The sequence below is a fragment of the Ochotona princeps genome, chromosome 13 (assembly GCF_030435755.1).
Source record: "Ochotona princeps isolate mOchPri1 chromosome 13, mOchPri1.hap1, whole genome shotgun sequence".
Classification (NCBI taxonomy): domain Eukaryota; kingdom Metazoa; phylum Chordata; class Mammalia; order Lagomorpha; family Ochotonidae; genus Ochotona; species Ochotona princeps.
Window position 1 is genome coordinate 69,166,685 of NC_080844.1, and position 22,825 is coordinate 69,189,509.

General features: G+C 49.8%; 1 protein-coding gene across 1 annotated transcript; it reads right to left on the minus strand.

The window, feature by feature from the left end:
- Positions 1-10,457: 10,457 nt before the first annotated feature.
- Positions 10,458-13,947, minus strand: LOC101532998 (olfactory receptor 6B9-like; the record flags this gene model as incomplete). Its single annotated transcript, XM_012925503.2, has 2 exons — positions 13,040-13,947; positions 10,458-10,479 (listed from the first exon to the last, which is right to left on the minus strand). Coding segments are annotated over exons 1-2 (930 nt in total), but the record flags the coding sequence as incomplete, so codon positions are not given.
- Between the last annotated feature and the right edge of the window lie 8,878 nt (positions 13,948-22,825).

Here is a 22,825-nt window from a genome sequence, read left to right on the forward strand (position 1 = left end):
CCACCCAGCTCTGCTCACACCTGGCTCCACTGCCCAGCTGGCTCTGCTCACACCTGGCTCTGTTCATACCTTGGGAGGCAGTGCAGGACAGCTCTGCGCTCAGGTCCCTGCAGCTGCTGGGAGACCCAGTGGAGTTCTGGCTCCTGGTTTCTGGATCGGCCCAATCCTGATTGTTGCAGCATCTGGGAAGTGAGCCAGTGGGTTGGAGGTCTTAGTTTGTGTCTGCCTTTCTAAAACAGTAAACAAATTAAAATAATAAGAAGAGAAACTAAAAAGGTGCCTTTGAAATTAATGGAGGGATTGTTGGCAAATAAACGGAAAAAGGACAGAAGGGGGAAGCCATAAAGTCAAGGAGAGAGGGCATGCCCTGCCTTCTAAGTCCCGTGGCTCCCTGGGCACCTGGGCTCCAGGGACAGGACTGTGTAGAGGACAAGCGAGCTGTAGGACATCCCAGGAGGCTGAGGAAGGTGTCGGGATTGTCCTGTGTGTGGGTGTGGACAAGAGTGCTCATGGCCATGGCACTTCAACAGCTCTCTGTGTCCCTCACACTTCGGCATGTCATCCCTGTGAGGTCCCCCAGACCTGCAGTGGGCTGGGAGAACATGATGTTCCCAGGAGGAAGATGGAGCCACTGCTTGTTTCTGGGGAGATACAAAGAAACTGCCATAGGAGTGAACTATGAAGATGGAAAGCAATGTCCCAGTCCCAGCGGCCTCATGCCCAGCTGATGCTGGGAGGAGCCGGCAGAGATCTGCCGGAGCCACAGAGCAAGGTGCTCTGTGGGCCCCCCTTAAAAATATTTATTTACTTGAAATGAATTGCCGGAGTCCAGCTCCAGCCGAGAGTTCGGAGCTCGGGAAGGGTGCATGGAGTCGGCGATAAAGAAAGACACAGACACTGACACTTGATGCGTTCTCACCACAGCCCAAGAAAAAGCTGTCCTTTTTATTTACTCAAAACCTCACAAGCTTCTGCACAAGCAACTAATTGTTCTATTTTTTTACTTCAAGACTAAGGGGGCATGTACAGACATTCGGTCATTCCGTCTGCACTTCAGGGCTAAGCAGGTGTCCCCAGAGATAATTCTTTAAAACACTGTATTCATATTCTTCAAAGCAAGCCATTATTCATTCTTCAACAGTAGCCATGGAGCGGCAGCCAGGACTCCAAGGCCAAGGCACATGCGATTACCTGCTAATCAGTAGTACATTCCTACCACATTTCTATTTTTACAACTTGCCCATTATTCGATGGGAAAATAGTTTACAAGGGAAAAAATATAATTCTAAAAACAAAAATTACAAATATTAAATCCCTCTACAACTATAGACCCTGCAACCCCATAAATAAAACAATAATCAAAAACATTTTTCTTTAATAAAAGCATCCTTAATTCCTCTAGCTAAAAATTATAAAAGCGGCTGAAACAGCTACATTTTCTATGCTCCAAAAAATTGCAAAACAGGCTAGCCTATAAAATAACAATAACTATACTTATTGCCATAGCAATTTCAGCTCTCACTCCCATCACTTGCATTCCCGTGGGTCCACTGGGTGCTACCTGACTGGCCAGGCCCTGGAAAGGAGGCAGATCCGCCTCACCTGTGACCTCCTGTCTTCCTGCTGCCTCCTTGCCTTGAACCAGTCATTATTTTAGAGCAGGGCACTCGTGCAGTGCTCCCAACATCTCCCCCTTTTTGTTTTAATAAGCAAGAGACCGTGCCTGTCTTAGGTGTTCCGAGTTAGGGCTCTCCTTACCCGTCATGGGCTAATCGCGTAGCTGTGAACGCGGCGCCTGTCTTAGGTTGGTAAAGCCTTATCGGATACTTACCCGTCTTTGACTACCAGTCTAGTATGCTTAACCATACCTGGGGGGAAGCCCCTGCTCCCAGGGCCATCAGGTCCTGTCACATAATGGCATTATCTTGCCGATGTCTCAGGCACATGAACCAGACATGCAGGAAGATCACGAGGCACAATAACCCTCCAAGGGACAGAAACCCAAGTCAGTGTCTGCCCCAGCGGACCACAGATTGTACACCCGGGTGGCATAGATGGTTACAATCTTTCCCAAGCAGTCAGTGTATAAATTATCAAACAGAACATTTCAAGTCCCATACAAATAAACCAAAAAGCTTCTCCATAAATTAGCTGCAAATTGGAAACTGAGAGGTCCTCAGATAACACGTCCACCTGTTCTTAGATCAAGTTCACTCATCAGTTCATAATTAGCAAGTCAGTCCAAACATGTTGGTTAAACTGCTCCTGTGTCTGAAGAACCACAGAGGGCTGCTTAGTCATAGTCGCCAATACAGCAGTCACTAGGGCCACAATGGCCATGGCGTCAGTAGCGGCAGCTGTAGCTATTGCTGTCACAGTGGCAGCGGTAACCCTGAAGTCGTGCTTTGGTCACAGGAGGACTGACAGGTCTTCTTTAACCGCCGTTGGTCTGGGAAATAGGTGGGCACGCACATCACTACAGCCAGCGGGTGCTCGGTTGTATTCCAATTTTCTGAAAAAGAGCAATCTGTTCCACAAGTTAAGTGAATCCCTACCTAACCAGCATTATTAACAAAAAGATAAAACTCTATGGTGCTTTTGTTACCATGATCAGAAACCAAGTGGGACATTCTGAAGGCTTTTAAACTGAAAATAAACCATGGCAGCGGGGTAAGATCAGCAATTGAGCTATCCTGTCCCCAGGGGAAGAGGCCATTGGTTATTGGCTCTCCTTAAGTCTTCTCCCAAGTGTTCCCACTGTGGCACATTAAGGAGGCCCTCTTCTAAGGTGGTGAGAGAGATTTTCACCAGGCCTTGCCACACAGGGGAGCTGTTTTCTTCACACCTTTGTGTCATCCACACCTACTGCACAGACCCCAGCATCTCCCCTTTTTATATTATTGAGTAGAAGGATGCGCAGTTCTCTGCGAGTGGCTCGAATCATGGAGCTCAAACATCGGAAGATGACTGTTTTTGTAGCAACATGAGTTTGCCATGGTTGTTCAGATGGTTTACAAGTATAGATAGAGGAGAATACAAAATGGATTATGATTAAGATCTTACCAAGATGACAAGGGAATATCTCAGTCATGTACATCTGCTTTTTCAAATAATATTTCTGTAACAAAAACTTCAAAAATCAAATAAAAGTATAGCATTTCCTAACCGGTAAACACAAATAATATGATAACAACTAAAAAAAATTTTTTTATAAAAACTCTAGCTGCAAAAAAACCAGCATAAAACTAAGATCTATTGTATATCTATATTTCATGTGATATCAAGGAACATTGAAGCCAAACAGCAAACACACACACACATACACACACACACATTTTTTTACATACTATAGAGGACTATAAGTAAAATTTCAAACAATTTTGACAAAAGACGTACAGAAAGACAGACATAGGTGGCCACCACACTCACTCAATTTTAAAAATCTAACGGGCCATAACGATGTCTTGTATGGACCCTGACTCAAGAAGTCATGTTATATCCAACCCTCTTGAGTCCCAGATGAGTACTCAAAACAAGCAAATTTGGATGATGAGATACCTGTTTATTGGCAGAGGTCAGTGTAGATCCTGTGAGCCAGGAAGCCAGGACTGGCAGTGGGGCCGTGTTAATCATCACGGTGGCCACCCCAGACTACCGAGCCAGGCTCTAAAACACAGGATGGCCACTATCCTCTGACTGAGGCCTCTAAAATGTTATAACGTGTATGAGAGATCATGTCAGATAAATTTAAGATTTATAAAGAGTCTTTCCAAACCCAGCTTGGTGATAGCAATACTCATTAATATTTAGTAAGTAAAAACTCTACAATGATAATTCAGTCTGAATAGAAACCTTGCAAGAAAAATTTGGTCATTACTGAAGATCCTAATTCAATTATTCTAGCATTATAAATTAGCTTAAAAGATATGCAGTTAACAACCTGGACATATTTACAAAACTATAAACATTTACCCTTTTCTTGCTTTTTGGCCTGCTTTACATTGTTGTGAAGCATTCCCTGTCCTAGAACTTTTGGAAATACAGAAATTTGAATTAAACTTCTGTGAAAAAAATTTTTTCTGTAATAGTATTTTGATATGATAAAATTTTGCTCTACTTGGCATCTGACAACATATTTAATACAATCCAAAAGCCTACTCAGTTATTGTATCTATGAAATGAAATTTCTGAATTATTTAGATGCCAGGGCTTATAATATCTAGTTAAAATAAGATCTCTTTATATAACACAATATAGATTAGGTTCAATTATTGGCATTAAGTGATCACTTAAGTACCTATAAAATAAATACATAACTTTTATCAATCTTAAGCAATATGAACATACTGTAAGGCAGAAAATACAAATATCACCTTGATACCTCGATATAGAATCCTATCATATTCTGAGACACTTCAGCAAAGTCAGGTCTGGAGTTCGCTGGAGCTAACTAGAAAAATTTAATCATTAGGTAGATAAAAATATTTATGAGAAGATGTTATAATAACATGTGATTTTAAAACTTTGTTGCTATAACAGATGATCAGATTCCATGCATCAAGGATGAATATTTTAGAAAATGCTGCAAACAGTGTGTAGAGAATATGATTAATTATATTGAATATAAATCATACAGGATGTATTCCTTGCACAACCTTCATGGCTATCCTATCCCTTCTTCAACAAACTTTATCCTGTCAATATTTTGTCCTCTTCAGTGCTGCAGTCTAACATAGCCATTCTCCTATAGGACAGAATATTTCACAAGTCATGCCCTTTTTTTTCATCCAAGAACTTTCCTCTACAAACTTTTTCATCAAGAACACATTTGTATACTTGAATTTATTCTTTATAATAGCAGATAAAAGTACATGGTGCATCCCATACCTGGAAAAATTTTAATAGTGAATTAGATGTTACTTTTATACCAGTTCATATTGGGGTAAATGTTACACTTTTAAAGCAATGCCTCAAATAATACCTTGAGAGTTATATTCATAAAATTCGAAAATTCAAGATAAAAATTTAACAGAGTTAAAAAGGGTGTTAATTTTGCATAGATATTGTTTATGAAGTACAAGAAGTTAAGTATTCTTCTATGGGCCCAGTTTAATTTAATCTCCTATACCCACAAGGGCTAATAGTGCTATTTGTCTTATCTCATCCTTGGATATTAAATAAGTAAGCTGTTTAAAGCTATGAGGAAAAATTATTATTTACATCCTTACCAAAAAAGCTGTTTATTGCTATGAAATCTTTTTATAATTAAAATGGAGAACAAAGCACAATAAGAAGTAATAACCTTTTTATTCATGGAAGAAGATGTAGCCACTCTAAAGGCCCTTGTTGTCACAAGCATCCAGTTGGAGTATGAACAATAGGTAATATAATTCATTGCCAAGGAAGATACCAACTTTTAATTATCAGTATCAGGTTTTAAGTCTGTTACTCTTCTATAGGCATAGCTTGGATTGGATATTGGTGCTTTGCACACCTCTGATTGTTCAGGAACTGGGACTGGCCCCGCCAGGAGTTTCCTGACCACAGGCGCTGGCCATCACAATCAATTTTAGATTTACATTTACATACTTTTGCCCAATGTATGGCTCTGTGACATTTAGGACACATTTTAGGGCAGTGATCCTTAGCAGTATTATTGCCATATTTTCTAGCTAAAAGAGATGCTTGGCATTGCTTTTGAAGGTATTTGAGTTTATCAGAATTAAAACATTTAGCATTCATTCGCTTTTGCATAGCAAAGGTTTCAAGCCCTGCCAGGTGGGCAGGATGTTTCAAAGTCCTTATGTTGTGGCAGGCCTTTAGATAACCCATAACTTGTTTACCAGATTTTTGGGTATTTTCTTTCCTACAATCTTTCCACATATGTCCCAATTTGCCACAATTATAACATTTATGCCTATTTTGCTTTAACTCAGTGCTTAAAGTAGCAGCCATCAATTTAGTTTTGTACACTTTAGAGCCAATATTCATACATGTCTTCTTATTTTTGGGGTCATGGGACTGTGCCTGCCTCCCATTTCCCTGCTTCTGACCCTGTACAGGCTGATTACTCAATTTACGTTGACTTCGAGGCAATAGAACTGTCCCATTCTTGTGGAATTTAGACTGACAAGCCTTCTGCCAATGAAATCCCTTCTCACACCGTGGACAGACGGTGCGAGGAATATTTAAATTGGGTTTAGAAGTGTCCACACAAATTTTTTCCTGTCTGAAATTTTGAGACAAATTTTTAGTGGGACAGCTGTGGCTGAAATGCCCTACTTCACCACAGCAATAACAATTGTTTCTTTTTTGACTTCCTTGATTACCTCTTATGTTCTTTAAAGTCTGAATAGCGGTTTGACCTTGAAGAGCTGCAGCAATAGTTAACCCTTGCATGTAAGATGGAGTTACCTCAGCACAAGCTCGAACATAATCTGACAAGACTCCTGTCCTTCTCACTGGCTGAATTAAGGTTTGACAAATTGGAGTAGCATTTTCAAAAGATAGCTGTTTAACTATGAGATCTGTAGCTGTATTGTTAATTACTGTCCGGCTCACTGCTTCGGTGAGTCGAGCTACAAAATCTTCAAAAGGCTCCTCAGGCTTCTGCTTAACATTTACAAAACCCGAGGACTTCTGATCTGGAGACGGCAGGCGTTTCCATGCTCCCAATGCCAGGGAGGAGATAAGCTGTAATGTCTCCTTAGGTAGATTAAGCTGTTCTGAAATGCCAAGATGAGTACCCTGTCCTAGAAGCATGTCTAACGTAAGAAACTTGCCACGCCTCACAGGTCCATGAGACTTTACTTCTGCCTTAGCTGATTCCTCATATTCCATTTTCCACAAAAGAAAGTTTCCTCCAGTGAGGCAAGCCTTAGCAACCTGAAACCAATCATACGGAGTCATCCACTTTGCTGCTAGTCCTTCCACCATTGCCATAGTGTACGGGGAGTTTGGCCCGTAGTCAGAGACAGCATGCTTTAATTCTTTAAGAAGCTTATAAGGCAACGGTTCCCATTCAGGTTCTTCCCATTCATAGACAACAGGAAAACAGAAAAAATCACCCTCCTTATGTGCCTGCTGTATTGCTCCTCTAAAGCCAATCTTCGCTGGGTCTGGTCTAGCTGGCAAGGGCTCACACTGCTTAGCCGAATATCTTGGAGGCTTCTCATCAACAGCAAGCGACCATCTATCGCGTAACTCAACTGTTTGCCCTTCTTCACAATCCTTAACTTCTGATCTAAGTGTCTCTGGTTTTGAAAGATCTTCTTCTTCACCTGTTAAGCCTTCCTGGTCATTTTTAGAATAATTTACCTTATCTTCAGGACAGACACTTTCCATAGAGCCATAAGTAGAGCCTGAGCCTTCCTTTTTACGGTTAATCAAGGGAGTGTGTTCCCGAGGGGACGGGGCATAAGCATCTGTCCCCGTATCCAGTGTCTGTCTCAATATTGTCCAAATAGCATAGGCTGAGGAAAGCATGTCAGCCCCCCCGTGGCTGTGATACCACCTCTTTATGTCATTCCCTACCTGATCCCATGTCTGTAAATCTAAAGTTCCTTCCTCCGGGAACCAAGGACTAATTGTCCGTATAAACTGCAAAAATCCTGAAAGCTCTTTTTTACTAACCTTAATGCCTTTCTTTTGTAAAGTATGCTTAATAATATCAGCGTACAGGCTTCTGTCGCTGGATGCACTCTGTCCCATTTTTACTCTTTAGCAACAGAGGGTACAAAACTTCTCAAGAAATGTTCTGACTATTCACCCCTCCTAACCTGACCTTCTGTCAGGGGGTCTGCAGCACCCTGGGTGAAGTCCTATCCACGCCGCAAACAGAAAGAAAGAAAAGACCTACCTTCATCGAGCCCTCACGTTAGGCGCCACTTGCCGGAGTCCAGCTCCAGCCGAGAGTTCGGAGCTCGGGAAGGGTGCATGGAGTCGGCGATAAAGAAAGACACAGACACTGACACTTGATGCGTTCTCACCACAGCCCAAGAAAAAGCTGTCCTTTTTATTTACTCAAAACCTCACAAGCTTCTGCACAAGCAACTAATTGTTCTATTTTTTTACTTCAAGACTAAGGGGGCATGTACAGACATTCGGTCATTCCGTCTGCACTTCAGGGCTAAGCAGGTGTCCCCAGAGATAATTCTTTAAAACACTGTATTCATATTCTTCAAAGCAAGCCATTATTCATTCTTCAACAGTAGCCATGGAGCGGCAGCCAGGACTCCAAGGCCAAGGCACATGCGATTACCTGCTAATCAGTAGTACATTCCTACCACATTTCTATTTTTACAACTTGCCCATTATTCGATGGGAAAATAGTTTACAAGGGAAAAAATATAATTCTAAAAACAAAAATTACAAATATTAAATCCCTCTACAACTATAGACCCTGCAACCCCATAAATAAAACAATAATCAAAAACATTTTTCTTTAATAAAAGCATCCTTAATTCCTCTAGCTAAAAATTATAAAAGCGGCTGAAACAGCTACATTTTCTATGCTCCAAAAAATTGCAAAACAGGCTAGCCTATAAAATAACAATAACTATACTTATTGCCATAGCAATTTCAGCTCTCACTCCCATCACTTGCATTCCCGTGGGTCCACTGGGTGCTACCTGACTGGCCAGGCCCTGGAAAGGAGGCAGATCCGCCTCACCTGTGACCTCCTGTCTTTCTGCTGCCTCCTTGCCTTGAACCAGTCATTATTTTAGAGCAGGGCACTCGTGCAGTGCTCCCAACAATGAATAGTGATATATAGTGAGAGAGAGAGAGAACTTCCATCTTCTGGTTCACTCTCTGAATGGCTGCAACAGCTGGGCTGGGCCAGGCCAGCCTGGAGCTCCATCTGGGTTGCCCACATGGATGCAGGAACTAAGCACTTGGGCCATCCTCTGCTGCCTTCTCAGGCACATTAGCAGGGAGCTAAATCAGAAGTGGAGCAGCCAGGGATGGAACCAGTACTCACATGGGCTGCCGGTGTTGGAAGGTGTGGCCTTCCTTCCCTTCCACCACGCTGCCTGCATCTCCCTTCTCATCTACCTGGCTGTTTTGGACTGTTAGCAGCCTGGGGGTGGAGGATGGATGTCTAGGCCCTACCAAACCCTGCCCCTGCAGTCCAGCTGTGTCATTTCTGCCCAAACAGGAGGTAGCAGAGAACAACACAGCATGTGTGCCCTGTGGCAGCTACCAGCTGACTTCCAGCCTCACATGGCCTGAGTGCAGAGCACAGAGTCACCACAGGGCACAGATAAGGAGGTGAGGCAGGGTGGGCTCCTCTTCCCAGGAGTCCACAGACATGGTGGAATTCCACTTAAGAACTGAACACAATCTTTAAAGGCACCTGATGCGGGATTCAGTGTGTTGGCTAAGATGAATGTGTTGAAGGGCCCAGATGTGATTAAGGTTTCTTGGGATTAGGGGCCTGCTCACTAGGGTGGGCCCAAGCCTCTCTGCCTAGTGTTTTTAGGGCATCAGGACAGAGACGGGGTGGAGAGGGGCCCCAGAGGAAACAGCCACCACACTGTGGGACCATTTCAATCACCCTTGTTATAGTGACAGCAAAGTAATTCAGAGCCAAGAGAGATTTCAGTCTGTGTGGAAGGACAGTCTTGAGAAAGAAGTGACTGGTGCGGACACTGCTAGAGGCGATGGTGGACAGCAGTCAGGAGCAGCTGGTCCATCCACAAGAGCAGGGGGTGGACTTCTGAGATGTCTAGAGTGGCCCAGGGGCTGGGGTGGAAGAGAGCTGCACTGTGAGCAGAAACATCCCAGTCACATTCTTGAACTCATGTGAAAAACTGGACCCAAACCCCAGTGGCCAAGCCCCAGGACGCCTGCCCTCCAGGCACTTCTGTGCCAGCAGTGCTCTCCTTGGCTCCCTGGAGCCAGAGTGCAGTCAGTGCCAACAGCTTCTGCTCAAAGATGCTGTGTACTCTAGGCCTATGTCTTGTCTTCTCTCCCTCCTTCTTTTTTAAAGTTTTATTTATTCTTAGTTGAAAGGCAGAGTTACAGAGAAGAGGGACAAGGAAAAATCTTTCATCTGATAGTTTACTCCCCAAATGACCACAATGGCCAGAACTAGCTTGGTCCAAAGCCAGAAGGCAGGAGCTTGCTCCAGGCTCCTGGTGGATGCAGGATCCCAAGGCTTTGGGCCATCCTCCACTACTTTTCCTTGCAATGGCAGGGAGGGCAGAAGTGGAGTAGCTGGGACGTGAATCGGCACCCATGTGGGGTCCAGCACTGCAGCCAGCTATGCTGTGGTGCCAGTTCCCATCTTCTTTTTTTCCACTAATTTGTTTGAAAGGCAGTGTGTCAGGGGGAGGCAGAGATCTCCCATCCTTAGTTTCACTTCCTAAATGGCCGTAACAGCCATGGCTGGGTCAGTTTGGAGCCAGGAGCCCAGAACTGTATGTGGGTCTCTCACAGGAGTGCAGGGGCCCCAGCACTTGAGCCATCCTTTGCTGTCTTCCCAGGTGCATTAGGGAGCCCAGCTGGAAGTGGAGCCTCTGGGAATCTGACATGGGAGGCAGGCACGGGGTGATGCGAGCCTGCAGTTGCAGGCGCAGCTCACCACCTGTCCCTTTGCTGGGTAGTATCGGTAATGAGTCAATGACTTCCTTTAGCCACAAAGGGGTGCTGTGACCCTGGGAAACAGGTAGTTGGCACTGATACGGCACCCATGAAGGCCTTTGCATCTCTGCAAATGAGAGGACTGGTAGCCAGCTTCGCAAATGGCTGGTGCCAGCAAGGACCACAGCAGCATTGCAGGGTTGGGACTTCTAGCTCAGCCCACTCCAGCAGGTGACAGAGGCTGGAGATGGAACTGGTCACTGATGGCCTACAGAACGAGGGAAAACAAGGGTCCTGTGAACCTTGTGAAGGGTGTGGTGCTGGGCCATCCCCTGGGTCCATCTGCATCCCTGACCAGAGCCAGCTGACTAGTCTCCCTGAGGCTGCGAGTGACTCTGGCAGATTGCTGGAACCACCAGGGCCTGAGAACCCCACATGTGGCACACATTGGCCATGAGGGGCATCCGAGGCTCAGTGGAGAGTTAGTAACAAGATGATTAGAAAGAAAAGCCAGAAAAAGGTGCTGAGGGCTGGGGGCTGGGAAGCAGGGGACAGTGAGTGTGAAGTGTGCCAAAAAAGGGGAGATGGGAGGAGGAAGAGGCAGGTGTGTATCTAGGGGTCCTGGCACTGCTGAGGGGAGCAGCCAAGACTTCCTAAGCTTGACTGTGAAGACCCAAAGCTCCCAAGTCATCCACAAAAGGCGAGACTCTAGGTTGACAGGTCCCTGCACAGAGAGGGGCAGTGTCCTGGGCTGCTGCAGCAGTACAGACCTCCTGTCAGAAGGTGCACGGCATGAGCAGAGTGGGAACAGAGGCTGGAAGGAAGCTGACATGGCCTCAGACAAGGTGGACCACAGATGTGAAGGAAGAACATGCCATGTGAGACAAGAAAACACTTCAAAAAGATTTATTTTTATTGAAAAGTCATATATACAGAGAGGAGAAGAGACAGAGAGGAAGATCTTCCATTCAGTGATTCACTCCACAGGCAGCCACAATGGCCAGTGCTGCGCTGATCTGAAGCCAGGAGCCTGGAGCCTCTTCCAGGTTTCCCACATGGGTGCAGGGTCCGAAAGGTTTTGGCTGTCTTCAACTGCTTTCCCAGGCCACAAATAGGGAGCTGGATGGGATATGGGGCCGCTGGGACTAAAACCGTCGTCCATATGGGATCTTGGCGTGTGCAAGGCAAGGAACTTAGCTGCTTGGCTACTGCGCTGGGCCCAAGAAAACACTTTTTAATCATGAGGTTAAATTTACCAAGACAATAAGATTATCCTAAGCTTGGATGTCCTCAATAGCATAGTCTCGAAATGAATAAAGTGAGGTAGTAAAAAAGGAGACATTTGCCTTTCACATCACTTTAGAACTGTCGCATACTGCATCTGTCGAGGACACATATCCAAACCCGTCACACTAGGGGGCTTGGAAAAATTCAGAAATCATGGAAGAGCCAAACTCAACAAGAGTTAACAAGAAGGGCAGTGCTTGGATTCCTGAACTCAGCACGGGGCACAGAAATGTCATCTGTTCCTTGGATATTTCAGGTTCTGGAAGGAGTGGCACTCGTATCAGATGCTGCCTGGGCCTGCAGGGCCTCTAACTGGTGTTGTGTAGAGGGAGTGACTATGAACGGTAGCCTTCCTCTGAGCTCCAGTCTGGCTGCCTGGGCGAGGCTAGTCTGGAACCAGGAGCTGTCCCTTGCTCGGTGCTCACCTGAGCTGGGCAGGTCTGGAGCCAGGAGTTGTCCTCTGCTCGGTGCTCACATGAAATGGGTAGAGCTAGAACCAGCTGCTCGGTGCTGACTTGAGCTGGGCAGGTTTGGGAGCCAGGAGCTGTACCCTACTTGGTGCTGACCTAGCTGGGCAGGTCTGGAGCCAGGGGCTGTCGCCTGCTCGGTGCTCACATGAAATGGGTAGAGCTAGAACCAGCTGCTCGGTGCTGACTTGAGCTGGGCAGGTTTGGGAGCCAGGAGCTGTGCCCTACTTGGTGCTGACCTAGCTGGGCAGGTCTGGAGCCAGGAGCTGTCCCCTGCTTGGTGCTGACCTGAGCTGGGCAGGTCTGGAGCCAGGAGCTGTCCCCTGCTTGGTGCTGACCTGAGCTGGGCAGGTCCGGAGCCAGGAGTTGTCACTTGCTTGGTGCTGACCTGAGCTGGGCAGGGCTAGAACCAGCTATCCCCTGCTTGGTGCTGACTTGAGCTGGGCAGGTCTGGGAGCTAGGAGCTGTGCCCTGCTTGGTGCTGACCTGGGAACTGCTGAAAGTCCCATTTCAGTCTCTTGGTCTCTGATTTCCCTGTCTCCGTGGCACTTGTTCATGGTACTTGCACTCTTGCAGTTCTGACTCTAGAAGAACTTGCTGACCACCTCTGTGGATGACAGCATGAGGAGGTGTATGGACGGGAGGACTCGGGGGTCTTCCTCCCATAGCTGTGTGCTCAGGAGGAGCTGGGGGCCCTGAGCAGTTTGGCCAGGGCCTCCCTGATGTCACGGTTCCGTAAGCAGTAGATGAGGGGGTTGAGCAGGGGTGTCACAGCAGAATAAACCACAGACACCAGCTTATTGAAGTCGAAGGAGCTGATAGCACGAGGCCGGGCATACATGAAGATGGTGGTGGTGTAGAAGATTGCCACCACCACCAGGTGTGAGGCACAAGTGGAGAAGGCCTTCTGCCGGCCAGTGCCTCCCGGCACTCTCAGCACTGCAGCCAGGATGCGGGCATAGGAGAAGGCGGTTACCAGCAGGGAGCTCGCGAGCACTGCTAGGGCCGCCACGAAGTCCAGTGTTTCAAGGGTGGTGATGTCGGAGCAGGCGAGCTGCAGCAGAGGCGAGATGTCACAGAAGAAGTGGTTGAGGACATTGGGACCACAGAACCTGAGGCGGGCAATGAGCATTGTAGATGGGAAGGAGGCCAGAAAGCCACCAAGCCAGGCAGTGAGGGCCAGGGCCAGGCAGAGCTGCAGGTCCATGATGGCTGGGTAGCGCAGTGGGTGACAGATGGCCAAGTAGCGGTCACAGGCCATGGTGGCCAGGAGGAAGCACTCCACAGAGCCAAGAGAGAGGAAGAGGAAGAGCTGCGTGAGGCAGCCTGAGAAGGAGATGGTCCTGGCCTCGGCCAGGATGGCCAGCAGCTTGGGGATGGTGACTGAGGTGTAGAGAGTCTCCAGCACTGACAGGTTGGCCAAGAAGAAGTACATGGGTGTGTGCAGCTGCCGGCTGGCATGGACAGTGCCCACAACCACCAGATTCTCTAGGACAGTCACCAGATACGTGATGAGGAAGCAGCTGAGTAGCAGCCCTTGTAGATGGCACAGCTCTGGGAATCCCAGCAGCACAAACTCAGTCACTGTAGTGTCACTGGTGTTGCTCATGGCCCCGCTGCCCAGGAAGCGCACAGCAGAGACTCCTGCATGCCGTGGTTGGCCGGGCCTTGAGTCAGACCATCCAATGGCCCAGAAGTCTGCAGTCCCAGCAGCAGTCCTGAGAGCAGCCAGGAAACTCACTCATAGCACTGCTAGAATGCCCAGGATTGAGCTGTCCACTGGCCATGAAGGAAACACCTCTCCAGCTAATGAGTGCTTAGAGTGACCATCTGAGAGGCCTCAGGGCTGTGAACCCCAGCATGACTTCTCCTGAGTCCAGCATGAGCCCATTCCAACACATGGTAGCTACTTGCTCACACACCCAGGTGCACATCCAGACACGTTCACACCAACACATCTAGGTGATATCCTCCTGGTGCAACACAGCACAGCCAGGTGCACACATGGACACACACCCACACATGTAGGTGCACATCTTGACACACAGCAACACACACCCAGGTGCACACCCAGGCACGCTCACACCAACACACCCAGGTGCATATCCTTCTGGTGCAATAAAGCACAGCCAGGTGCACACCCACAGACAACACGCATACCCTAGGTGCATACCCAGCACACACAGAGCCTGCAAAGACCTGTGTTGTTAGTGATCTTCTTAGGGCAATGACATAAGACTCATGGGTTCCTTCATGGTGCTCTCTGTGGCCAGGAAGGACAGAGAGAAAGGGAGAGGAGGTCAAGGCCTCTGCTGCGGTACAACCCCCAGGGTTGTAGATGAGGGGGAGTGGTCCCCACCTGTGGCCCTGGGTAGAGCTGGGCTCTGGCGATCTGAAGACCTATCAAGCACACCAGGAGGTTTTGCTTCCTCAGCCCCAGGCTCCGCCTCCCCCTCGGTACCCTTTGCACCCATGGGCTCCAAGCTCTGGGGCAGCTTCAGGGTCTCTCAGGAGCTCTGCACCTGCTCTTTCCTCTTGGCTTCCAGCCAAGTCTGCTCCCCAACGGTAGGACCTCGAGGGCCCTTTGTGCCCAAGCTCCAGCACTCTGCAGAGACTCATGGTCCTTGTGGAAGGGGCTCAGGGCTCCTGGGAGGCCCTGGTTCCTCTGCCTCCTTCCCCTACGGGGTCTGCAGAGGTGCGATTCTCTGCTCTGAGTCTCCTTCTTGTGTGCTACGCCGTCCCTTGTGGCTTCCAAAAGCTCCCTTCTGTCCAGGAAGCCTCGCGATAGTGTGTATGACAGCCACTCACAGGGTCACTCTCCAGGTGGCTGCCACAGTGGGGGCTGTACCAGGCTAAACCTGGAGCCTGCATTCCCCCCAACCAAGTGCTGGGGGCACTGTTGAGGCTTCTGGGTGGGCATGGGAGGGGAAGTGGGGTCCAAGGTGGAGCTGGGATCCAAGCCAGGAGACAGAGGGCAGTGGGCAGTGCTGACATGGGGTAGTTTTTCCTGGGGACCCCCTGAGTAGGGAGGTGCTTGTCCAGGTGATGAGGTCCTGGGCCTCTCCCTGGGTGCAGGCCTTTTCCCTGATTGTAGCAGCTTCCAGGGACCCTGGGGAAACAGGGCCTCTGCCCAGTTCCCAGCCTTTGCATCTGTGTGGAAAGCATCTCCAGGTGGCTGCACTTCCTGTCCAGCAGGTGTGGGCCTGTCTCTCCCTGGGTTTACTCTGGACAGCCTGGAGGGTTTCCTGTTTGGACTCTACATGAGGCTCCCCTCAACTCGGTGCTGTAGGATCAGGGGGCTGGGGTCTGTGTAGGCAGGGCCTCAAATTGCCCAGCTGGGGTGGGAGGCTGAAGGAGGCCTGTGTGGACCTCCTGCAGACCCTGCCTGCGATCTCACAGCTGTGACAGCAGGGACACAGAGGATTGTCCCCAGGATAATCCAGGTGGGGTGGGGTGCTTGTCTGAGCCTGGATATGGCTCCCTTGTACCCTTGATTCCTCCACTTGCCTGTCTGCCAAGGCAGTTGGGGTAGGACTGCCTGCCGAAGGAACATGGTGTGACCTGGCAGTCACTGTCCAGGGGAGCTGCAACCCCTGGTAGTCTAATTGTGGAGTGGACATGTTCAGTTCCCAGGGTGTACCTCGCCTAGCTGGGGAAGGGGTGCAGCCTAGGAATCATCCTACTTGCATATTCGGTTTGCACAAGCAGTGGGGAGATCTCTTCCACAAGGAGCACACTCCCACTATGCTGGCCACGCCTGCGACTCTGCCCAGTTTGTCTTTCATGGGTAAGTCATGTCCTCCCTGTGGCCCACTCGTAACAGGCATCTCCGTTGGTGGCTGTGTCTCTGTGTGGGGTGTTACTTGTTTATCTGTCCCTGGTGTGCAAACTGACACATGTGTCCCCCGAGCATGGTCATCTCTGTGGGAGGCAGCAGTTTGCAGTGGACATCAAGATACGTCATCCACATCAGGGCAGTTGTTGCGGAAACCCCCACTGCAGGCACCTGCTTCCTGTTGGACACAGGTTCCTGCCACTATCTCTGGGCCCACTTTCTGTGCCTCCCTGCTGTTCAGCCCACGGCCTCTCCGGCCTGCCCTGCAAGGAGCTCAGGAGTGGGATCCCTATTTCCTTTCTCCTTTGCTGTTTCTGGGCCCTGCCATGCACTCATAGCAGCCCTGGGGGTGCACACCCCAGCCCCTTGCTCTGCCCTGCCTGTCCTGGTGCTTGGCATGCAGCTCCCAGGGGGCTCCGGGCTCAGTGAGGAATGCTTTTGTGGTCTCTGAGACTCTGGGGATGAGTCCAAACCTCCTGGTGCCCAATCAACTATGTTAACTTTTGGAGGGGGAAGTTTGGGGAGCCAGGAGACCTGGGGCAGCCTTCCCTAGGGTGGCCTTCCCTGGGGTACTGCTAACAAGAAGGCAGGAGGCTGGGGGAGAGACAGTGTCTGCTGGGGACCCTGTGGAAGCTCGTTAGGCAGGGATCAGCCCAGGCCACCAGGGATGCTCCACTGGGTCCCAATTAACAATGACCTCAAAGACCCGCCCCCACCCCCGGGCGGTCTTGGAGGAGTCAATTAATTTCAGCAGAGCAATTACCTCTGGAATAATTCACCCTCCCAAGCGGCGGCATATTGGCAGCCACAGACACTTTCACACACTCACTCTCACCTCCACACCAGAGACACCCGTCTCTCTCACACTCACTCTCTCCTCCACACCAGAGACTCCTGTCTCTCACACACTCACACACTCACACTCACCTCCACACCAGAGACTCCCATCTCTCACACACTCACTCTCACCTCCACACCAGAGACTCCCGTCTCTCACACACTCACTCTCACCTCCACACCAGAGACACCCGTCTCTCACACACTCACTCTCACCTCCACACCAGAGACTCCCGTCTCTCACACACTCACTCTCACCTCCATACCAGAGACACCCGTCTCTCACACACTCACACTCACCTCCACACCAGAGACACCCGTCTCTCACACACTCACACTCACCTCCACACCAGAGACACCCGTCTCTCACACACTCACTCTCACCTCCACACCAGAGACTCCCGTCTCTCACACACTCACTCTCACCTCCATACCAGAGACACCCGTCTCTCACACACTCACACTCACCTCCACACCAGAGACACCCGTCTCTCACACACTCACTCTCACCTCCACACCAGAGACACCCGTCTCTCACACACTCACTCTCACCTCCACACCAGAGACACCCGTCTCTCACACACTCACACTCACCTCCACACCAGAGACTCCCATCTCTCACACACTCACACTCACCTCCACACCAGAGACACCCGTCTCTCACACACTCACTCTCACCTCCACACCAGAGACTCCTGTCTCTCACACACTCACTCTCCCCTCCACACAGAGACTCCTCAGGCATTCCTTCAAGGGCATCTTGGAAGGTCTCCTTTGCAGGAATTGGCAGAGTCACTGGCAGCAATCTTTGTTGATCCCTCTGGCTTCATTTGAGAGCAATGATGAGATGAGCCAATGCTGGCGCTTTGAGGGTAGTATTGAGGCAGCAGGAGTGGCCAGGCAGTGTCTACTGTGAGGCTGCCTATGCCTATGGGACAGCAATTTTTTTCTTTCTTTTTTAAAGATTTAAAATTTTTATTACAAAGTCAGATAGACAGAGAGGAGAGACAGAGATCTTCCATCCTATGATTCACTCCCCAAGTGACCACAACGGCCAGTGCTGCGCCGATCAGAAGCCAGGAGCCAGGAACCTCCTCCAGATCTCCCACGCTGGTGGGAGGATCCCAAGGCTTTGGGCTGTCCCCAACTGCTTTCCCAGGCCACAAGCAGGGAAGTGGAGCTGCTGGGATTAGAACCAGCACCCATATGTGGTCCTGGCACGTTCAAGTCAAGGACTTTAACCACTAGGCCACGCCGCCGGGCCCGGGGCAGCAGTTTCTTGAGGAACCACCTCTATGGTGGACTAAGTCTTCTTGGCCATCACCTGGGGCCACTGCTCTCTGCTGACCCCAATCAATGTGTTCCCTCACAGGTCAGATCATCTTACACATGCATGACTGCCTGGGTATGCGTGCCCCATGATACCTGCTCCCGGAGTGGGCAGTGCGGGGCTGCCCTCTGCAACTGGGCTGCTGAGTATGGGCACACCAGACAGGGTGGGAGGAAGGCTCATATCTGCAGGTGAATTTTGGCAGAGCCTGAGGGGATCAGAAGTGGATCTCCCCTGCCCAAGGTGAGCCTCACAGGAGCTCACAGCCTGGAGGCTCTGACCCAGGGACTCCACCGCCCCACCAAGACCCAACCCTCAGGGACAATGAGACAAATGCCGGTAAGTTGTGTGATTTGTTACACTATGCAGGCCAGTCAGAGTGTGAGACTGAAAACCCTTTTAGATGAGCAATTATGGGAATGCCTTCCATGTATTAGCATCGGGAGGGCTCTGGGGTAACCTCAGGCCACTGGCCCCTTGGTACCTCATCTGTACTTGTGCTTGTACAACGCCTCCCTGCCAGCAGCTCCCACGGGCAGTGAGAGCAAAGTGGGCAGCAGGTACCTAGGGAATTGTTCCTGAGTACCTGACTCCAGGGCCCTTGCAAGGCTGCCCTTGTTCTCTGAAGGTCTGCAGAAGGGAAGCTGCAGGCTGTGTGGTGGCCCTGTGTCCCAGGTCCAGGCACAAGGGCTGTGGGCCCTGGGACGGAGGGAACCTCGGTCATTTCCGCTGTGTCTCCAACAGGTGGAGCCAGCAGCCTGCGGGAAGGGGACCTCCTGGCCTCCAAGGCCCTGGAGAGATCAGCCCTACATTTCAGCCTTGGCTTACTATGGGATTACAAAAACAGTCCTTTTAAATGTAAAAAATGAAAACATGCATATTAAATCACTTGTGCCATGTAAGAGTGCTATAAAGGGCACACCCCAGGCACTGGACCCTGGCGGGGGGGAGCCGAATTTGGGCTGTCCCTGGAGGAACTGCTGGGTGCTTTGCACAGGGGACTGCAGGACAGCCTTCATGTTTGGATGCATAAATGATGGCCATTTTCCACTTCTCACATGATGGTCTGGCCTGGCTCCCTCACGTAGCTGTTGTGAGTTTGTGCGGCCAGGCAGCTGGGCCTGCCTTTGCATAGTCCTCACCAGGCTCCTCTGGGGCTCCTGTGTCACTTGTGCCATTCTGTTGGTGACGGGAGTGGTACGCTGGCCTAAGACAGGGGTCAGGGGATGGCACGGGCTTTCTGCGGCTGGGTGCTTCCTTAGAGAGGCACCGTGCTCTCAGCTGAGACACTGTGTTCATGGGCGAGCTAACCCTGACTTCTGAATGGGCAGCAAAGCTTATGTCCTGGTACAAGCTACACTTGGGTTGTGCTGTATGGCGCTTTGTGTAAAGGTTTAAAACCTTAGAAAATTTGCATCTATATTCATGAAAAATCTCAGCTGTACATGAGCTTTTAACTTCTAACCAAGGTAAAGGTGACTTTGCAGGACAAGTCTTCATTTTGCTGAAGAGTAACAAACTAACTTTTAATCAAATATTTTCATAATTTGCCAGAAAAGCTTTTCTTTTTTTTCTTTTAAGATTTATTTATTTTTATTGGAAAGTGAGATCTACAGAGAGAAGGAGAGACAGAGAGAAAGATCCTTCATCTGTTGATTCACTCCCCGATGGCTGTAATGGCCAGAGCTGAGCCGATCTGAAGTCAGGAGCCAGGAGATTCTTCCAGGTCTCCCATGCGGATGCAGAGTCCCAAGGTTTTGGGCTATTCTCTACTGCTTTCCCAGGGCACAAGCAGGGAGTTGGAAGGGAAGTAGGGCAGTCAGAATACGAACTGGTGACCATATGGGATCCTGGCACATTCAAAGTGAGGACTTTAGCTACTAGGCTACTGTGCTGGCCCAAGAAATTTCTTCTGAAGCACTATTTTGTGAGAAAGTATTTGTAGGTGTAATAGATGTAGGAAGGTGGTGTTGTGGCATAGTGCATAAAGCTGCTGTCTGCAGTGCCGGCGTCCCATATGGGCAATGCAGTCTCTGATGCCCCAGTTCCTATCCAACTCCCTGCTAATGTGCCTGTGAAAGCCATACAAGGTGCCAGTGCTTGGGTCCTTGCACCCATGTGGGACTGGAAGGAGCTGAGCACCGGCTATTGTGATCATCTGGGGAGTGAACAGGTGATGGGGAATTTCTCTCTGTCACTCCCTTTAATTTCAAGTCAATGAACCTTTACAAAAGGAATTTCATAAAATAAATCTTTAAAAAGTGGACATCGGGTTATTTGGGTCAAGTCTTTAAGTTTTTGAGGTCTGCATCTCCCAGCAGGTGTTAATGCATCGGCATGAGGTTGCTCCCATGATCTGACTATCATTTTAAGATCTGCAGTGGCTCTGCCCCTCTCACTCTCGGTGCTAGCAGGTTACGTTTTATTTCATTTCTTCTGCTCCTACTAGAAGTTTATCACTTCTCTGTGATCTACCAAGGCAGTATGTCTCCTGGCTCCTCCTCGCCCAGTGGACATGGACTGCAGGGTTAGGGCCGAGATCCGGGTCAGGTTCAGCATTAGAGCAGGGCCTGGCGTGGGGCTGGCGGCTCCCTCCTGGGATTCACTTGCCCTTCTCAGTTTTCCCTGTCCCACCTCCTTGGAACGTTCTGGAACTCTCACCCCTTTTGTCTCCATTTCTGGCATCACTTCCTGTTAGCACCTGCTGAGTGGTCTCCCCATCCCCAAGACCCTAAAGAACCCTCACCTCCTCAGAACATTTTGGAACTCCTGCCTGGCTCTGCTCTTCAGGGAGGATGGCCCACTTCCTAGTTCCTGAGCACATCAAGTGGCCTGATTTCTGCTGCCTCCTTCCAGGCCAGGGAGCATCAGAGTTCACCATCAACTTCTTCTTCTTTTTTTAAAAACAATTTATTTATTTTTATTGCAAAATCAGATTTTTACAGAGAGGAGGAGAGACAGAGAGGAAGATCTTCCTTCCAATGATTCACTCCCCAAGTGACCACAAAGGCCAGTGCTGCGCTGATCAGAAACCAGGAGCCAGGAACCTCCTTCAGGTCTCCCCAACGGGTGCAGGGTCCCAAGGCTTTGGGCCATCCTCGACTGCTTTCCCAGGCCACAAGCAGGGAGCTGGATGGGAAGTGGAGCCGCCACGATTAGAACCGGTGCCCATATGGGATCCCGGCGCGTTCAAGGCGAGGACTTTAGCTGCTAGGCCTCTGCACCAGGTCCCACCATCAGCTTCTAAAGGATCAAGCAAGGAAGGCGCTGATTGGATGACCACCACCACCCAGACCCCTTGGCCCATCTGGGATTGCTCCTGCAGTCTGTGGGGACAGAAAAGGGCCCCCTAGCAGGGCCATCCCAAGGGATGGAACCTGCGGACCTCACCCAGCAACAGGAGGGGGTCTAGGCAAGGGTGACCTGCATAGGGGAGGTTCCTGGATCTGCCCTGTGGCTCCCACCCACATGGTGGGGTCTGGACTCTAGTCTGGCCCATGACTCAGGTTGGGTGGATTGGCTGGGGACCCACTTTGGCTAAACATCCACATTGTCTGCAGAGGCATCTTGCCTGGGGTGGGTCAGTCCATGTATCCCAGACTCCATGCAAGCCCAGACCTCTAGGCCTGACGAGGTGACCAGTCCATTTCTACCAGGGCTAAGTGCTCAGATGGCCTCACTTCTTGATTTACCGTGAAGTACATACTCAGGGTCCCTGCTGAAACCACAAAAATCTTTTCTGTGTTCATTTATTATCATTTACTCAAAAGGCACAGAGGGAGAGAGAGAGAAAGAGAATCCACCGGCTCATTCTCCAGATGTCGGACCAGGCTGAAGCCCAGAGCCAAGTCTCCTGCGTTGGTACCTCTCTGGGGTGTGTGTCAGCAGCGGCTAGGTGGGCACCAGGCGCCCCTTCCGACCTTGTGGTGTGACATGGGCACTGGCACTGCCCTCAGGTTGTAGTATCTGTGTTCAAAGCAATTCCCGGCTTCCTCTGTCCCTGCCAGGGTCTGGAGCTTAGTAGCCTTGGATGACAGATGACATCTGCCGAGGCTTGACTGGAGATAAGTGAGGCCATGGTGATTGGTTCATCTCAGAGACAGTCCATCTGCATGGTGAGGCTGCCTGTGGCTATGAGGGTGGGATCCTCAGTGGCCAAGTCCTGTCCAGTGGGCAGCCCCTCAGTTCTGTCTCTCCCTCGATTCTTGCTGGAATTGGCCCTGTGTGGGACACCATGAGGATTTGGTGCTCGCTCTCTGCTCCATTCCGGCTCACATCTCTCCTGTGGACAGGGACACCATAGACCCTCAGGTCACCCAAGATCCCCACTCGTCATGCAGCTGGCGTGTCTATTGTTCCTGATCCCTACTGTGGCATTTGTGCTCCGGGTGGGCCGTTTGCCAGCACAGAACCAGCTCCACAGCCTGAGCCTGTCTACTGTGACCAGGGAGCCTGAGCGCCTGGAGGAGACATTTCTCAGGGCTC